This window comes from Mesoplodon bidens (assembly GCF_964165515.1).
Source record: "Mesoplodon bidens genome assembly, chromosome: 6".
In the NCBI taxonomy this organism is placed as follows: domain Eukaryota; kingdom Metazoa; phylum Chordata; class Mammalia; order Artiodactyla; family Ziphiidae; genus Mesoplodon; species Mesoplodon bidens.
The window spans coordinates 6276212-6295199 of NC_138162.1; the positions used below are offsets into that span (position 1 = coordinate 6276212).

Here is an 18988-nt window from a genome sequence, read left to right on the forward strand (position 1 = left end):
TCAACCCCAAAGGCAGAAGCGGGGGTTTCCAGGAGAACTGACTCCCTCTTCCCAGGAAGGCCTGGAGCTGAGCCCAGCTAAGTGTCAAGAGAGAACGAGGACAAGCAGGACGAGGGTTCCTTTACCTGAAGCGGGATGACGATCATGAAGATCTTCTTGTCTTTATCAGAAAGGATGTGCTTAATGAAAGCCCAGCCGGTGCCAATGAGCGCGATGGTGATGAACAGCAGGGCCCCTTTCAAGCTGCAAAGGAAAAAAATGAACAGATACCAACGGGTGTCTTTAGCGTCTCACTCTGAGAGTTCTATGATTTCACGCACTTCCTGCAAAAGACAGGTGGCCAAACTCAGGGAATCCACCGTTAAGTGAGCGTCACTTTCAGGCACACGGCAGCTAGCTATGCACCCCGCTATCTGATCGGCAGGGGCACGTCGACGGCCCCACGTTCTCAGGTCGGGACAGCCACTACACGCCACACGCCTCAGGCCTGGCAGGAATCCGGCAGGCTGCCCTGGGAGGGCGGGGCCAGTCAACGTGGGGCAGGTCTCGTCCTACCACGGCTCCCCCAACTTGTCTGGCAAGCTACTTCGCGGGATGGGTGCTTCCTGTGTCACTCTGCATACTTACAGGTGAGTGATGTAGTACACCACAGCCCACCCCTCGATCGGGAAGCCCTGGGAGGAGATGTAGTGGTAGTCGATCTGCAATCAAACAAGTGTATTTCAGAAAGATCATCTACTACACGCCTTACACACAGCAGAACAGGAAATGCCACCAGAGGCCCTCGTGACGGGAGACACCCGCTCCCAATCTGTAATGCTGAGCTTGCTGATGCACAGTGAAGCCTGTAAGAGCACTACAAATGTCAGGAAACTTGCGTCCTGACAAGGAACTTGACGCAAGGGTTCCATGTCACTAACACCTAGTCTGGGTCCCTCTCTTTTTCTGGCCGTGCCACACGGCATGTGGGATCTTAGTCTCCGACCAGGGATCGAACCTGCACCCCCAGCATTTGAAGCTCAGAGTCTTAAGCACTGGGCCACCAGGGAAGTCCCAGGGCCCCTCTCCTGAGGCAGGTGATTCACTCTGGCAAATGGATGCCTATTCTTTTCTTTAAAATCTCCAAGGGAGTTCCCTGGTGGTTAGGATTCCAGGTTTTCACTGCCGTAGCCCAGGTAAAATAAAATAAAATAAAATGACATATAAAACCACCAAAACAACGGGAGAGGCCACGGCAGTGAGAGGCCCGCGTACCGCAAAAAAATAAAAAAATAAATAAAAATAAAACCACCAAAAAATAAATAAACAAGAAAAAGGACCTCCAAATGCCACAGGTCTTTTCAATGCCCCAGTCAAGAGCTTTATCTTTCATAGCCTTGCTGCTTACATAATAACTCAGTCAGTAAAGTCAGTAAATAAATCTATGTGGAATCACCTAGCTTCAACTATGTTTTCTTTGGAAAAAAATCTGTAAATTTAGAGCTACCTGAAATCACCAGTGCAGTTTAACTAAAGTGACCAGTTTCAGTAGTGGCCCAAATGCTTCCAGGCAGGACTCCCAAAGCTGACATCAGTTTCTTTATACATCTTTCATTCTCCCACACGTGGCTGTCTAGATATGAAAGTGACTCAAGAATCTTATCATTCGTCATCTACACGGTTCCAGAAAGAATCTTTTACTTTACACCCAAATGGGAAATTATCCAAATAATTGTCATTTCTTGAGATTGTAACTGGCTATATTATTACTTTTTCTATGACAATATTTTTAAGTGCAGTAGGATCTTGTGCACATGTCTGGAGACTGTCACCCTCACGTATGACCCATGGATACCTCGTAGGCCTACAAATCAGGGAAGCTGTGATCTTACTCCCATGGGCAGGCTCATTTCAATCTGCATCAGGACTAAATAGTCAAAGCTTAAGCTCAATTCTTATGCCTCAATCTTTAGAGCATCAGTTTTCTCTCAAATAAGTATCCTAACACTGAACTTCAAATCAAACGGGAACATGAGGGAATATTTGGAAAAATAAAGGAAGTCATGGAAACAATTCAGCAGATGGCACACTAATCTTAAGAAATGACTGGGAAAACAAAAACAAAACAAATAGACACCAACCAGCGTTCTGAGAAGACTCTGAGTCTGAAGGTAACGTGTGAAGATCTCAAGTCTAGCATTAGGGAGATTGTGAGGATTCATCTCTGTGACCAGAGTCCCTCCCAGACCAAAGGAGGCTTCATGACAAAGGTATTCTTTCATCTTTTATTTGATGTGTCCTGTCTTCTACTTTATTTTTCCAGACAGTATAGGCATTGTACATCATTTCGTAAATGACCCCAAAATACTAATACGTACTGCGTGGAACACCAAGGAGAGAGACTTGGTGAAAGGAAGGGCGGCCATCAACCAGTGAATCTTAAATACATCATTCCTATGTAAAAACAGAGAGAAAAGAATTAAAGGGATATTTCATACTCCCAAAGAACACGTGAAGCTCCAGACATCATATACTTATAAGGAGGCAGGAAATATAATCAAGCAAACCACAAACATGAAGCTTTTTAAACAAGTGGTTGCTGGCAGCAGAAAAGGCCTGGAATGGAGTCCCAAGTCACCTCTACTATATAATTCAATGTTGTGAATAGAGCCGAGTTATGCACAATGGGTTTCCAGGCCTGATAAGATGGAAATCTAAACAGGCTGCCCGCTGCTTCTCCAGAAACCACCTTGGAAAGCCCGCAGAATCAAGAATGAGGCAGATGGATCTATGAAAATGGCATGAAACCCCCAAGAAGGCAGAGGTGATTAGGCACAGCTATAGGGGAAATCTGTAGCCAGGAGGAGAGGAGGCTTTGGAGCCAGGCAGCAGGGCTGGTCAGAGAGAAAGCGCTGGGGTTGTGCCCCTCTCTCCCTCCTCACAGCTAGAACCTGCCAAACATAGCAGGACAGTGGCGCAAAGCACCCACTGCCCACCTCCCCCTACGGGCACGAGTCCACCTTCAGGCTGCCAGGCACTCAACTCCACTACCCCTTCTTGCCTCATCCCAGGAATTAACCTAAGAAGACAAACAAAACCACGATGGAGAAAAGTCTTAAAGAAAGCAAAGACTTGAGTAAGCGCTACAGTGGGGACTCCCACTTTCGGATATCAAGACATTCTGCAAAGCCACAGCCGTAAAAAACGGGAAACGGGTGTCGCATCAGACAGGTAAACCAACAGAATAGACTAGAAGGCTTATAAATAGATTCGTGTGTGTACAGAAGCTTGATAGTTAAGGGGATACCAAGTCAATGGGAAAAGAACAGCCTGCTTAATGACTGACATTGGGGAAAAATTAGCTCAAACCTATATAAGAAATAAGGAAAGCTGGATCTCTGCTTCACACTTACTTACAACCCAGGTGGAGTCTGATGCTAAGCATAAAATACACATTTTGTAATCTTGGAGTAGGAATGGGCCTCTTAAGTTCCAAGGAGCACTGTCCCAAAGACTAAAATTAGATAGCCGTGACTCCATTAGTATGAAACATTTTTACTCAACAATTCAACTGGGAGAAGAAATTTGCAATGTCTAAGACATACAAGGGATTGAGATCCGAATGTGTGAGGAATTTATGCAAAGCAACAAGAAAAACACAGAAAATCCCACAGAAAATCCCACAGAAAAATATGCAAATACAGGCAGTCACAGAGGGAAAACCCAGAAGGTTAACATGTCTCTGAAAAGATAATTCATATCACTGATATTCAGAGAAATGCAGAAGAAAATGAGGTACCAGTTTATACCCATCACACTGGCAAAACATAAGGTGCCAGTGTTGGCACACGTGTAGTAGGAGCACAAGCCGGCATAGGCACGCATCCTGGTGGGCAATCGGCGGCACTTAGCGAAATTAACGGAGAGCTCCCCGACACCCAGGGCACCTCCTTCCGAGGATGTACTTCAGAGGCTGCAGACCCCTCCGGGGACAGGAAGGAGGGTGGATCATGACAGCACGGGGAAGCAGGGAAATGAAGACAACCTAGGGGTCCACCATTAAGGGGGTGGGTGGGTGGAATGGGGACGCGCACTGTGGATGACATGGACGCTCACTGTGGCTGAACAGTAATGAACTGGACGTGCACGCAGCCACGTGACTAGATCTTAAAGAGGATATTCTGAGTGAAGAATGTACAAAAACAATACCTACAGATGGAACAGTTTATATAAATTAAAAATACATGCAGGGCTTCCCTGGTGGCACAGTGGTTAAGAATCCGCCTGCCAATGCAGGGGACATGGGTTCGAGCCCTGGTCCAGGAAGATCCGACATGCTGCGGAGCAACTAAGCCCGTGCGTGCGCCACAACTACTGAGCCTGCACTCTAGAGCCCGCGCGCCACAATTACTGAAGCCTATGCACCACAACTACTAAAGCCCGCGCGCCTAGAGCCTGTGCTCTACGAGAGAAGCCACCGCAATGAGAAGCCCGCGCACCGCAACAAAGAGTAGCCCCTGCTCGCTGCAACTAGAGAAAACTCACGTGCTGCAGTGAAGACCCAACACAGCCAAAAATAATAAATAAATAAAATAATAAATTTATTTAGGGCTTCCCTGGTGGCGCAGTGGTTGAGAGTCCGCCTGCCGATGCAGGGGACACGGGTTTGTGCCCTGGTCTGGGAAGATCCCACATGCCGCGGAGCGGCTGGGCCCGTGAGCCATGGCCGCTGAGCCTGCGCGTCCGGAGCCTGTGCTCCGCAACGGGAGAGGCCACAACAGTGAGAGGCCCTCGTACCGCAAAAAATAAATAAATAAATAAATAAATAAATAAATAAAAATTTATTTAAAAAAATATATGCAATACCAATAAACATTATTTGTTTACAAGAATACACGAATATCCCCAAAACACACACTAACCGCATCCGAGTGGCTGGCCGTGCGGGGAAGGAACGGGAGAGGGGACAGGAAGTAAAACAGGAGAGGGCGTGCACAGAACGATAAGGAGGGCGTGTCGCGCGCTGACGCACACCCAGCACACCCAGTTTCCGGATGACTGGTTTCCTCCCTGGTACTTTCCTGCTCCAGTGCCTACCTACTTGAAGGTCGAAAGGGAAGTCAAGGCCAGAGAGTCTGTCCCTCCTGAATAGTAATGAGACTTACCCAGAGTGCAGAACCGTCAAGGGCTGTGCTCACCACACGCCCCGGCCACCAAGGCTCGCGGTCCAAGTTGCAGCACTCATGGCTGGGCCGTTACGTGAATGAGGGAAAGGTCTCGGGCACTGGAGCCACACCGACCTGGCTCACATGCGGGGTCCACCCTGACGACCTTCATCTCTCTAGGCCTCAGAAACCTCTGCTGAAAATGGGCCAACAGTGGCCTCAAGGAGCCGTGACATCCACTGCCTGGCTGGGCAGAGAGCAGGTACCAAACCGATCAGCTGCCCGCGTGCCCCTCCCACTTCCCCGTGCTCTGGGGCCTACGACAGAGCCACAAAGGCACAGCAAGCCAGTCTGGGTCCCGGGGCCAGCTCTGTCGGGGGATGCTAGCCATGTCTCTCACTTCCCCCCCACCAAGGCCTCAATGAGACGAGGCAAAAAAATCTCTCAGTTCCCTCCAGCACTAAGGGGCTACAAGTCTCTGAAATGCGCTGGCAGCCCTGGAGTCACATCTGTGACGTGACTCACGTGGCTGGCTGTGAGACTCCAGGAAAAACACGGGGATGGGGCAGGCGGCTGAAATGGCACGCTCCTGTACACACGCTATACTTCCACAAGGAGTGTAAAATACGGTGTACAAAGTAGGTCAGCCGCGTTTAACCACAGATTTCAAACTGCTGCCATGAGTTTACATAAGTGAACCAGCGACAGTGACTATTGCATCGCTAAATAAAGGGAAATTAAAATACCACTGAACATCTGGCTAAACTATTTTGTATGCCCCTCATCTTTGCACGGCACCCTGATCTGCAGAACTCGTACACATCATTTCAGGGGAAATCACATAAGAAAACTAAGGATCTAAGACTGAGGGGAAGGCAGGGCAGTTATGACTGTCCCAGTTCTGTAGCCGAGGAGAAAGAGGCTTAGATTGAAGGAAGGCACACAGGCAGTTAAGAGTCACAGCATTTACACCTGAAATCAGGTCTCCGACCCCTAGTTCTTACTTTTCTAATAACGGCAAAAGCAAAACTTTCTTTAAAAAAACAAACCAAACGCCACCCCCCAAACACCTCTTATGGCCTGAATTTGTAGGATTCTTTTTTTCTTATTAATGGCTGCCTGATCTCCAGTCCAAACATGATTATGCAGGGTTCTTCACAAGTAAACAAGACACAGTTCCATCCAGTGGATGTACAAGATTTACAACAAACAGGAACCAGCAACCACATCCAGCAGAGCCCAGTACCCGAGCTGAACACGTCCACTAGAAGGCAATCTGGCCACCAGAGGTTAAAGAGATCTCAATGTGTCCCACTGCTCCAGAGAAAGAGGTGTCTGGTACTTGGGGGTGCTCGATTATTGTCTGAATTTAAATCCATATTATAATACCGTATTCACATACCATCATTTACACAGTTTGTGGGCCTTATACTGTAACAAACACTTCACACTATTTTTTAACTGAAAATTAGTATCCTGTTTTCCATTTCGGGGGATGGACACAAACATGAGCTCCACACATATGCTGCTGCTGCCCTCAAGTACCAAGAGACCAGGAAGTTAAAGCCTCAGGGATTTCAGAAGAAAGGCCAAGAGTCAGGCAGGTGGGCTTTGCAGAGGTTTTCTCAAGTGATGATCCTCTGGAGGTCGGTATCTACCCCGCCCAGGCTCTGGGCAGGGGCCTTCGGTGCTCAGCAGCAACTCCATGCTCCCACCAGGCACTGGGCTGTCGTCACTTGTCTCTTAAGAACAAAGAGCCCCTGAATGGGACCAATGTGTTCACTCTGAGTCCTGGACTCTAGTGTCCTCGCTATGGAAACGCTTTGCTTATACATTTTATTTTGCTTGTATATTATTGAAATATTTGGATTTGCTTTTTAAACAAAGCAATGGGAAGTGAACAAACACCAAGGCATGCAAAGGCCTCCCAGGCGGCAAGCCTCCTGCACGGTCTCCCTTTGTTTTGGGGAAGATGCCCTTTGAAGAGAACAGGATCGCTAGTGCCAAGTGCTCCAGGTTCAGAAGAGAGCAAAAGGTGAAATTATATAAATCCCCGAACACTCGTGGATGAAGGGCTCAAGGAGGTGATAATTTACCGTCGTTTTCGAAGGATGTGAATCCAGATGGTCCCAGAGAGCAAAAAGAAAAAGGCCATAGAAATGTATAATTTGGGGAGAGGAATTTCTCCCGCTGAGAGGTAGCTGTCAGGATTCTTCTCTGTGATCTCAATCTGAAACCAACATGACATTAATTTTTACTTTTCAGAAACAGATCATCCCATATTCAGCAATCTGGAATCTTAGCTGTTTCACGGAAGTTCAAGAAAGTAAGTACCAGCAGATAACACCCACATTCTTAATGCATAGGCTGAAAGTGTAAACACATCCTAAATCGCTTTATATTTTCTTATTTATGAACCCTCTGCTGAAGTATCCTGCCCACTGGCATAAATGTTATTTTGGCCACATGTTTCTCTTACTCTGGCTTAAGTGTTCTTAAGACTACTCTCATGAAGAAATAACTGTCTCCCATTTTACACGGCTGACAACACCCACATGTGAGTTTCTGTATGGTACTCACATCGAGGCTGAATGAAAACTTGTCATTAGACCGTATTTCACTTCCAGGGCATTTATGAAAATAAAGACTGTAGAGGCCTTCTTGGTCTTCAGTGCTGATGTTAAAGAAAAACTGAAAGTGAAGAAGAAAAAAATTTAAGCGTACCCAAATCCTCGGCTAAATTTTTAAATCTTAGAAATAAATCGTGAACACCATGAGCAGAAGAAAACAGACTGCTTACTTAGATTAATCAAACTGTCCCAGAGCAGAGTTTAAATAGATGTTTTCTTATTCTATGATACCCTCCTAATATTTTGTTATAACCATTTTCAAGCTAACAGAAAGGTTAACAGAATTATACAGTGAATACCTATGTACCCACTACCTAGATTCTACAATTAACAGTTTACTACACTTGCTTTATCACATATTTATCCATCAGTGATGGGTTTTTGCAGAAGTCTGCAGAGCTAACCTAAGATACAGTTTTCTAGTTTTCAAGCCAACATATTGTTGTTTTGCTCTTTGGTAAAAAATACTTCTGAGAAAGAAAGGAGGTTCATCTGATACTTGAAAAGTTAAAGGACCAGTATTCCCTCATCAAAATTTACCCATATGATTTTAAACAATAGTAACAGAGGCTACAATTTCTACATTTAGACATTTTTCTTTGTTTTCAACATTATTTCATGTATTCAAATGAAGTTTAATGTAAATTTTAAAATGTATATATATATATATATATAAAGATCACAGAATGTGACACCTTAATCAATTCCAGAGAACATTTTACTCAAAGCCTAAAATATACTGTTTAGGGTTACATATATAGGTGGTAAACTATGAAGAAAAGTGAGGAAATGGTTACGATAACATCTTTCACGATAGGGGTTACTCTAGAGTTGAGAAGAGCATGAGGGCCACAGGGGGGTTCTGGGGTGTTGGCACTGTTTTAGTTCTTGTCCCAAGTGATGGTTACAAAGGTGATTATTTATAATTACTTGTACTCAACTTAAGTACTATACACTCTTCTATAGGTACTATACCTCAAAATTTAAAAGAATGGGGGGAAAAAAGAGACATCTGACAAGAAGACGAAAAGAAAAGACCAAGAATTATTCAAGCTGAAATTATTACCGAAAAACCATGTCCCAAACTCATCCCTGTAAAGTGAGAGCGTGTATTCTTGTCCACCCAAGGTAGACACAAAAAGAAAACTTTTCTAAACATGTAAATTTAATTACAAAAGTAAGACTCTCATTAAATTTCTAAAAAATATTTTTTAAAAAAATCAATAGAACCATCATGGTGGATCAGAGTAGAGACCTGACACTTGAAGGAAAAAAAAGAAAAGAAAATAAAGCAAAAATGAAAACGTTAGGGTTGAGGTAAGCCCTGACAGTCCCTTTCCAGCTCTAGGTAGACAGACTATCAGACCTCCTCTGTGGATGGAGCAGAAAAGCTCGGAGTGACTGTGCTGCCCAAAACCGGGAGGACACTGGGTAGCAGAACACTAACGTGCCGCCTGCTGGCTTCTCTACAAGGGGTGGGGAGGCCAGAGAGAAAGCGAGCTGCCCATTCTGTGTGCCGCCTGTTCTATGCATCCCAAGAACCCTATGCACGGGCTGCCTGAGGCAATGTTCTGAATCACCACGAATGCTGCTTTCCCCTCAGTACTCACCTCGACACAAAGCACTAGTAACGGACAAATGTGTACCCTATAAATGCTTTCCTTTTGTGACTTAAAAAAGAAACATTCAAAATGCTTATTTTATTAACAAACATTTTAAAGTGAAGGAAAGAAGACAGAAAAGTACCTCTTGTATTTTCTTAAGAAGGTAGTAAAGCAAAGTGATTAAACACATGGGCCTTGGAGTCAGACAAACCTGGGTTTGAACCCTCCCCTTGGGCAAGTTACTTAACCTCTCTGAGCCTCAGTTTCCTCATCTGTAAAAGGAGAATAATAACAGTACCTAATTCACAGACTGTTGGGAGGATGAACTGAGATAATGATGACACATAAGTACTCAGCACGATGTGTGACTCACTCATTCATCTCCGTAATGACAGATGGGCAGCCTGTTATGGGCCAGGCCCAAGACGAGGAATTTCATATACAGCGGCAATAAAGCAGATAGAAATCCCTGCCCTTATGGCTACCTTCTAAAGGGAGAGACAGATAATAAATACAATAATAAGTACAGGTATACCGTACGTTGGAAAGAAGCGCTAAGGGAAAAAACAGAGCCAGGGGCGGGGCGGGGGGTGCTGTGTTTAAAACAGGGCGATGGGAGTAAACTTTGTTGAGAAGGTGACATTTGAGCAAAGACTTGAAGGAGGAAGAAATTGATCACACAGATTCTGAGGGATGAATGTTCCTCCAGCAGGTACAGCTAGAGCAGAGCCCAAGGCATGACCTTTTCTAGGAGCAGCAAGGTGGCCTGTGTAGCTGGAAGCGAGCAATAAGCAGGGGCTGGGGAGGAAACAGGAGCTGAGGTCAGAAAGTTGACAGCAGCTGGACCACGCAGGCTTGCAGGCCACGTGGAAGGACTCGGGCTTTTACTCTGAGACAGATGGGAAGCTGCCGAGGATTCAGAGCAGATGAGCGCCCCAAAAGCGCTCAGTTATTAGCTGTTAATACCGACGGCCACTGAACTTGAAAGAACACATAAAAATCGTTAGATAGGCAAAAGAATCCACGGTGAAAGAAATCAGAAGAGCAGACGCAGGGGTGGGGGACTTTCGGAGATGGTGAAAATACAGAGAAGCTTGAGAGTGGGTTATGTGGGTGCATGCAGGTGTCAGAACTGATTGAACCATACACGTAAGACCTGGGCATTTCCCTCTAAGCAAATTACACCTCAGTTAATGAAAACTGGTTAGAAAAGAGACAGTGATTCTTACAAATTAATGATAAAAGATTATTTATATGGTGCTTTACAAAGCACTTTTACTTTTGAAGAATGATACACCTAACAACCCTGTGAGACACGCGCGCTCGTTTTCCATGTTCAGATCATTCAAGAGCGAGGTTCAGAAGCTGACTGAGCTGTCCAAGGTCACCAGCTAGCACATGGGCTCTGAGGTCCAGTCCAGTGTCCTCCGCCGGACCCCACACACGGGCTGCGATGCTGCCATAAACACCCGTGCGCAGTTAACAAGGGTGACAGCTAAGCAGGTCACTCAGGCCTCTAAGGCTCAGTGAACTCATCTCTGAAATGACAACATCACCCTAAAAGATCACAATGGTCCTTTCAGGTACAGAAGTCTGTGTTTCTGACACACTCTGAATGGGAGGCAGCATGGGACTGGAGAGGCAGAGGTGTGGGGACAGCCAGGGAGAACTGGGTTGGAATCCGGGCCTCCTCACTCACACTGGACATAACACTCTGAGTTATTCTCTCTCAGAGATTTACGATTTGATAAGTGGTGGCTAACAATACCCACCTTGTAGGTTTGTTATGGAGAGAGCTACTGTATTCAAGTGACTGACACGTAGCATACCTAAATTACTACTTCTAAATTCAAATTTTCTATAAAAATTCACCCTTCTACATGGTAGAGATAAATTCTACGAAGCTTGACTGAAAGAGAATACATACCTGAAATGAAACTGCCCCATCATTATTACGAACAGAAAAGGATTTCTCTCCTGTTGCCTAAAAAAGACAGTAACAACCTATTTTAGAATGAGACTGGTGGAAAAAGCTTGCTAATAAAAATAAAAATTCTAAAACTCCAAAACATGCTTTTCTTAAACCCAAGCTTTCTTCAGAAGCTCACTGAAAAAGAAATTCACCATTTTTTTCAAGATGTATGAAATCACCTTCCACAGAGAATGGTAATTCTTTTACCCATTTCCTTTTCTCATCTACCTCTTGTCTCTTCAATACCCCCTATTCACTAGTGACCACCTCTCTAGTCTTAAAGCTTCAGCTAGACAACGGATGCCAACCCAGGTCACACCCTGGCACGGCACCTGGGCTCCATCCCCGACTTCAAATGATCTACATACTGCCACCGGTACAACGGACTAAAGGTAAGTAACAAGAAGAAGGAACTACTGATCCATGGAACAACACGGGCGAACCTAAAATAATTATGCTAAATGAAAGAAGACAAAAAAGAGTAGGTACTGCATAATTCATTTATAGCAGCTTCTGTAAAACGTATCTATAGTTACGGATCAGTTGTTACTTAGGGACAGGAAGGTGACAAAGGGACAGGAGAAACCTCTGGGGTGATGGACAGGTTCACTCTCTTGTTGTGGTGGTGGTTTCACAGGTGTACACACAAGCCAAAACTTATCAAATTGTCACTTTAAATATGTGCAGTTTATTAAATATCAATTATACTTCAATAAAGCCGTTAAAATAAAACAAAATAAAATACCGCCATTTGGATGTCCCATCACTGAAAAACCAAGATATCCCAAACCAAAACTTTCCCGTTTTTCCTTCTGCTATTTCTACTTCCTACACCTCTGGGCGGGGGGGGGGGAATCTACCTCTTCTCCTACCCTCCCACCACCCCCAAATGACCTCCCAGACTGATTCCAAAGCTCTGCGCTAGTTCAGATCCTCATCACCCTAAACCTGTATTATCACAACAGTATTCCTCCTGGTCCCTCTAATTTCACTGTCTCCCTCTCCCTACACATTCCTTCAGAACTATGACCTTCCCTTAACACCTTCTGTATCACATTCCATCCTTGTCAAGAACACATGATGACTTCCTGTTTTCTGTGCATCGATGCCTTCAATTTTCCAGCCCTCTGTTATCTAAGACACCTCTCTCTGCTCCCAAACGGTACCTTTTACTTCCAATAGGCCAGTGCCCAGCACCTGTCACGCTCATCTCCACTTCCGGTCTTTGCTCATGATGGTCTTCATCTCCTTCATTCTCTTCTTCCCCAAACAATCTACCAAACTTCAAGCCCTGGTGACGCCTCCCTCCAGAGGGCTCTCCGAGAGCCCACTTCCCTCTCCTCTCACTATCTGAGCCTCTATCATGTAAGTGCTGTATAGCTCAGCACTCAGTCTTACTTTGAAATTGTTTCCGAGTGCCTAAGTTATCTCCCCAAACAGAAGGCAACCCCCTGTAGATCAGGCATGCAGATGTATGTGTGCGCACCTGTGTGTGTACATATATACATATGTATATGCATTCCTATATGCACACACATACACAGACATACATATACACCCAGGAAAGCTGAGAGCATAAGTCAGGTTATTTCTTACCTTTGAATCCACTGTACTTCTTTCAGACTTTGCACTGTCTAGAAGCAGAACCATTTAAGAGCTATTATTGCATGATTCAGCTCATATGTATATTACAGTATCATTTTATGAGACTCTAGCTCGTCTAATATCAAATAATTCAAACAATCAAAACGGTGAGGCCACGTGCCATCTAGTGAAATGCCATCTGCTTAGAACCCCAAACACTCCTGAGCTGTAGAAGCCGCAAATGGCAACCTGTTCTATTATAAATGCAATCTAATAAATGATAATACTCAGTACAGACGAGGGAAATCATCTCTAAATAACCTAGTGCATGTTACCGTCAGAGATACCACGTGGAATGACTTCCTTATCTTCTAAGTAATTACATTTGAAAACAGATCATTGTTTAAAATACATATATATATAATATATGAGATTTATTTATATACACGGAAAAATCGGAAATAATATTAGCATAAAGCATACTATTTTTATTTCCACATCAAGGAGTGTAGAAATTGCTAATGACTTCTTTCAATGAAAAGAGAGGGCATCTGTGTCTTATTTTTACTTAAGACCCTCTTCGTGAGGAAGACAGCATCTCAAACTCCCTGCAGGAAGGGAGAGAGTTTCAGAATAAAAAGAAGGAAAAGAAGATTTTCTGCCTAGGGAATGGTTATGTGAGCCTGAGGAACCTGGACAAGGAGGAGATGGTGAACATACGTGAAACTACCTCATCACACAAATGTAACATTTCTGCACATCTTTTAACCTGGGTTAGAATTTTGACAAACTGAGAAAAAAGACACATAAATAATACAATAAATAGTTATCTTTAAAGCACTCATATAAATTATTAGATAAACCTAACGGTTAATGAAAGAGGTGATAAATATAAATTGGTTAATCAACATATGGAGGAAAAGAGCAGCCTCAGTAATACGAGTGACTTCAGGGCTTCCTTGGTGGCACAGTGGTTGAGAGTCTGCCTGACAATGCAGGGCACACGGGATCGAGCCCTGGTCCGGGAGGATCCCACGTGCCGCAGAGCAACTAGGCCCGTGAGTCACAACTGCTGAGCCTGCGCGTCTGGAGCCTGTGCTCCGCAACAAGAGAGGCCGAGACGGTGAGAGGCCTGCGCACCACGATGAAGAATGGCCCCCGCCTGCCACAACTAGAGAAAGCCCTCGCACAGAAACGAAGACCCAACACAGCCAAAAATAAATAAATAAATAAATTTTTTTAAAAAAGTGACTTCAAAATCAAGAATACCTTTTTGCCTTTCACTTTAGAATTTAAAAAACAAAACAAAACCAAAAACCCAGTATTGTCTAGGACATGGTGATGTGGGCACTATTCTTATATATTTCCCAACAGGAGTATAAATTCACACAACTCATATGGAGAGGAATGAAAATATGTATCAATATTCTCAAAAGTATTCATATCCTTTGAACCAGAGATTCCAATTCTGGGAACCCATCCTAAAGAAAGTTCTACATATGAAAAAAAATCTACAAATAACAATGTCTGATGTAGCAATGTTTTAATATAATAGCATCAAGGTAGAAATATGTCTCTTTAAGGGGAAAGGCTGAGCAAATTACAGTATCCATTTAATGAGATATCTAATAAGTATGAAATAACTTAAAGTTGAGTGAACAGGGATGCTTATAAAATTATAAACATGTATGAGTTTTAAAAATCAAATATTCTAGACTTAGGAAACAAGTTTAGAAGGAAATATAAATTACTAAAATTCTAACACAGGGAGTAAGGAGAAATGACATTTCTTCTCCCACCTTTTCCACATTTTTCTTTGGTACATATTTTTATATCACCTCAAAAATAAAATAATGCTAAGATCATATTTGTTTTTACTTAGGAACAAAAAAGAATCTACAAATCAGGGTAGTGAAGAAAATGCTAGCTTCTACCTCACAGTTTACCTTGTTTTTTCTGAGTCTGGCTGCCTGCTGAAACAGTGTTAACACCAGGCTCCTGGCTCTGACCAAGGACTTTCTCATCCTTGCTGAAGATGATCTTTGGTAACTGGGTACCAGCTTCTGGTGGAGATTTTATTCGCACTCTATATTCAAACAAGACAGAAGAAAAAGAGTTCAAGGTAATGCTTATGGCCAGTAAGTGTTGTAAGTTAGGTGTTGTTTCCAGCTCTAAATCCATCATCTCATGCAGTCCCATGATGTCCTATGATGTAGATTCTATTATCCACATTTTACAGATGTTGAAATGAAAGCTCAGAAAGGTTAAAGAACCTGCCCAAGAGTAGTAAGCTAGTGAGCAGCTGGGCGAGGACCTGGGCAGTCTCACTCTAAAGCTTAAGTTCATAGCAACCATACAATTCTGAGGTACACATTCCCCCCTAAGTATGTGCAATGTGTTCAACAAATTGGTGTACAAGGGAAAAGGAACAAGAGGTAAAAAAAAAAAAACAAAAAAAACCCCCAGTAAGATGTTAAAGTGAAGCCTTGGGGAGCACGCGAGGGGCAGTGAGCACTATTAGTAGCCCACCTAATATGCATTTCCTCCCTCCTCCCTACTTACCAGACCGCAATTTTGTTTGCCCCATCCCGCCTGAGGAGGAACAAGCAAGTTTCCATGCCTGAGCGGACACGCAGCCTCAGCTGGCACCATCACTCGTACCAAGGGGAGCATGTCTAGCACTGAACGGGGCGGAGCCTTCCTCTCTTCCCCTTAGCTGGATGCGGACAATGACCTCACTTCACTGAACACACCATGCTATTTCACACCATTCTGCCTTTGTATATCACGTTCCCTTTGCCTAAAATGCTCTTCCCTTTCCTATTCATCTGTAAAGTCTATTCATGAGAAGGGCGGTCGCACCAACACTTCTCTGAAGCCTTCCCTTCTCTTCTGCAATCCTCAGTCTCTCTGCTCTACTACTTCTCTAGTTTGCTGTGATCGTTTGCTCCCTCACCCATCTAGAAGCTCCTCCAGGACTGGACCTCTGTCTTCCTCATCTTGTTTTTAATCTCCGGCACTCAGCAAAATATTTGGCATGTGGCAGACAATAAATGGTAACTTAACTACCAAATTCCCCCTAACTTTACTCTAGGATTGAACTGAAGGATTAGTAGAATTACTTACTCACTTCTGGAGATGTCTAGGATTAGAAGAGTGACAGAGGCAGACTGTTTCTTTAAAATACAGTAATTCACATCTTCATCCTGAGAAAGGAAGACCCAATTACACACCACCTTATTCATTCACACTAGAGTAAGAACAAAACGTTTTCAGGAACAAAGCAAATAAGTGGCCCAGACTCCGTTCAAATAACACAACTGTGGGTGCTCAGAGATGCTTGCAAGTCAAAGCCACTACCACCTCAAGAAAACAGCACTGACGGACGTTTCCACGCAGTGTCTTGGGTTCAAGTGAAGGGAGGGATCAGGTCAAGCATTTGATACTCACCAGGTAAGAAGAAAATCCATCATTCTTTGTGCGGTCTAGGCTGAATCCAATCTAAGAGGAGGTGAAAACAATGGAAGTAAATAACCACATGATGCCCGGCGCCCTTACCTTCATTACTCCAAGAGCAGAAAGGTGACTCTTTTGGCCTGGCCACCTCTTGGTTTTCTTAGCATTCATTTTGTAAGAAGGATCAGTTGTTACTAAAATTATTCAAGAATTACAACTTGGGCTTCCCTGGTGGCGCAGTGGTTGGGAGTCTGCCTGCTGATGCAAGGGACGCGGGATCGTGCCCGGTCTGGGAAGATCCCACATGCCGTGGAGCGGCTGGGCCCGTGAGCCATGGCCGCTGGGCCTGAGCGTCTGGAGCCTGTGCTCTGCAACGGGAGAGGCCACAACAGTAAAAGGCCCGCGTACCGCAAAAAAAAAAAAAAAAAAATTATTATTATTATTACAGCTTAACTGTTAAGAATAAAACCATCGGGCTTCCCTGGTGGCGCAGTGGTTGAGAGTCCGCCTGCCAATGCAGGGGACACGGGTTCGTGCCCCGGTCCGGGAAGATCCCACATGCCACGGAGCGGCTGGGCCCGTAAGCCATGGCCGCTGAGCCTGCGCGTCCGGAGCCTGTGCTCCGCAACGGGAGAGGCCACAACAGTGAGAGGCCCGCGTACCGCAAAAAAAAAAAAAAAAAAAAAAAGAATAAAACCATCTGATGCTCGCTCACAAGTTTAATTTTCTCTACATTCTGATACTTCATATTTAAGTATGGGATGAAGCTTTCACCTAAGCAACAGAAAAGATCTCCTGGAAAGGCACTTACCGTTGCGTCCTTGTCTGTGGCTCCTTCAGGCTCATTCACGGAAAGGCTACTGACATTCACCATCATGTACCCGTTCCTGAAGAATCCAAAGGTGTTCAGATGAACCTTATGCCTCACATCGTCCTAAAAGGATTTGCGGTGGTGGAATTAGTAACATGGAGAAGTTAACTTGATGAGTTAACCTATTCATTTGCTTGGAAAACTATGGTTATATAGGTCCCTGCTACCTAACCAATGTTTCTATATATTCAGTAATATAGACAGCTGTGGGGCCTTTTCTTGCTCCCAAAGCTGAAGAAGACTCATCAGAAACTCATAACATAGCAACAATTTTGCAGAAGGAAACACACAATAGATTCGATTCATTCCAGTGTATCTGTAAGGGTCCCGGGGGCAGACTCGATGGCCTGTGGAATGTGGATTCCAGGAAAGGAGGAACAGTCATCCTCCCATGCTTCCTTCAAGTACAAGGCCTGGCATCCAGTAGGCACTCAAAACATGGAGGCGGGGGAGGGGGGCATGGAGGGAGGGAGAAGAGGCCAAAGCTGCTCCAAGAATACACTCATTCATATGAACCTTCTTAGGCGTTTTGGTGTAACCGGCTCCTCCCACTGCAGGACAACAGGAATAGCTGAACATTACTTAAAACTATCTCAAAATGGTGATTCCAATGTCAACTCAGTCAACAAATTTTAGGGCCAACAGAACAATGGTATTAGTGAGTACTTCTAAAGTTGAGGTTCCACAAAGACGCTTCACATTGTGTAAAGTCATGAGTTTTATATTGAGAATTATTTGCCCAAATGTTCACAGTTATTAAGTAGCTCCTAAATGCAAAGGCATTAGGCTAAGTACTTTCCTAAAACTTGGATTTGGTTCTTCCTCAAATCTGCATAGTCATTAATGATAGTGTTTGTTTCCTGCTCGTATTTTAAAACTCTATCAGTTATTTCTTTCATTTTAAATAGAGCCATCTTACAACATACTGAGGAGCTCTGAAACCCCTAATTCTGTTCTTGGTCATCTCTGCTGACTTTCCTAGCAATTTGTTTCTTTGTGTGAGGGGTAATTTTTTATTTCTAGACTTGGAGCTCCTGGACTTCAGAGGTAGTGTAATTGCAAACGCCAAACGCCTATGATGAGAGGCTAAGGACCAGATCTTCAGCAGAAAAATCAAACGGACTCCTCCCACTGCCGTTAGGAGGGTTCTATTTCCTAGCCCACTTCCTTCATTCGAGGAACAGAGCTGTTGAGAGTCTGCTGTTGTGAGCCGAGGAGAGGGACACAGTCCCAGCGGCCCTCCTGGCCTGGGTCTAGGGCTTTGGCTCCGGCTCTCCCTCACCAGCTGCTCAAAATCCAAGGCTCTGGGTCCAGATTTCTACACCTTGGGGCAGCCCTGGCTTGTGTTATTTTGCCACTGGGGTTTCAGCTCCTTCTCTCCCTCTCCCCTTTATCTGGCCCTGGGACTTTCCCTCCCCTTTCTAGGAGCCCAGCTATGCATTTGCCAGACTTCCTTCCATTTCCAGGTGGGATGAAGGAGCTTGCAGCAAACCAGCACTCCCAGGGAGAGAAGAGAAAAAAAAAAAAAAAGCCAGATAAGATAACTTAACTGTTACCTTCCAGAAGTCATCTGCTAGAAGACACTGGAGAGCTGCTAGACCACAAAACCCAGAAAAGCTCAAGTTCCCAGTCTTCCCTGGGACTCTACGAGAGATGAACCTCCACGGAACATGATTTGAGCGGGCATCTTCTCAGTCCTCCCGAAAGTGTTACAAGGCTACTACCAT

The 18988-nt window shown here is 44.4% G+C and overlaps 1 protein-coding gene across 2 annotated transcripts in view; it reads right to left on the minus strand.

The window, feature by feature from the left end:
* GPR107 (G protein-coupled receptor 107) overlaps positions 1-18988 on the minus strand; it is a 69707-nt gene that overhangs the window by 36525 nt on the left and 14194 nt on the right. For both annotated transcript variants that reach the window (XM_081237770.1, XM_081237769.1), the window contains exons 2-12: positions 17202-17324; positions 16385-16435; positions 16061-16140; positions 14881-15020; positions 12947-12984; positions 11306-11362; positions 7725-7835; positions 7241-7374; positions 2358-2433; positions 628-701; positions 126-243 (exon numbers count right to left, since the gene is read on the minus strand). In XM_081237770.1, the coding sequence (XP_081093896.1) occupies positions 126-243; positions 628-701; positions 2358-2433; positions 7241-7374; positions 7725-7835; positions 11306-11362; positions 12947-12984; positions 14881-15020; positions 16061-16140; positions 16385-16435; positions 17202-17324 (1002 nt within the window). The remainder of the gene's footprint in view (positions 1-125; positions 244-627; positions 702-2357; positions 2434-7240; positions 7375-7724; positions 7836-11305; positions 11363-12946; positions 12985-14880; positions 15021-16060; positions 16141-16384; positions 16436-17201; positions 17325-18988) is intronic.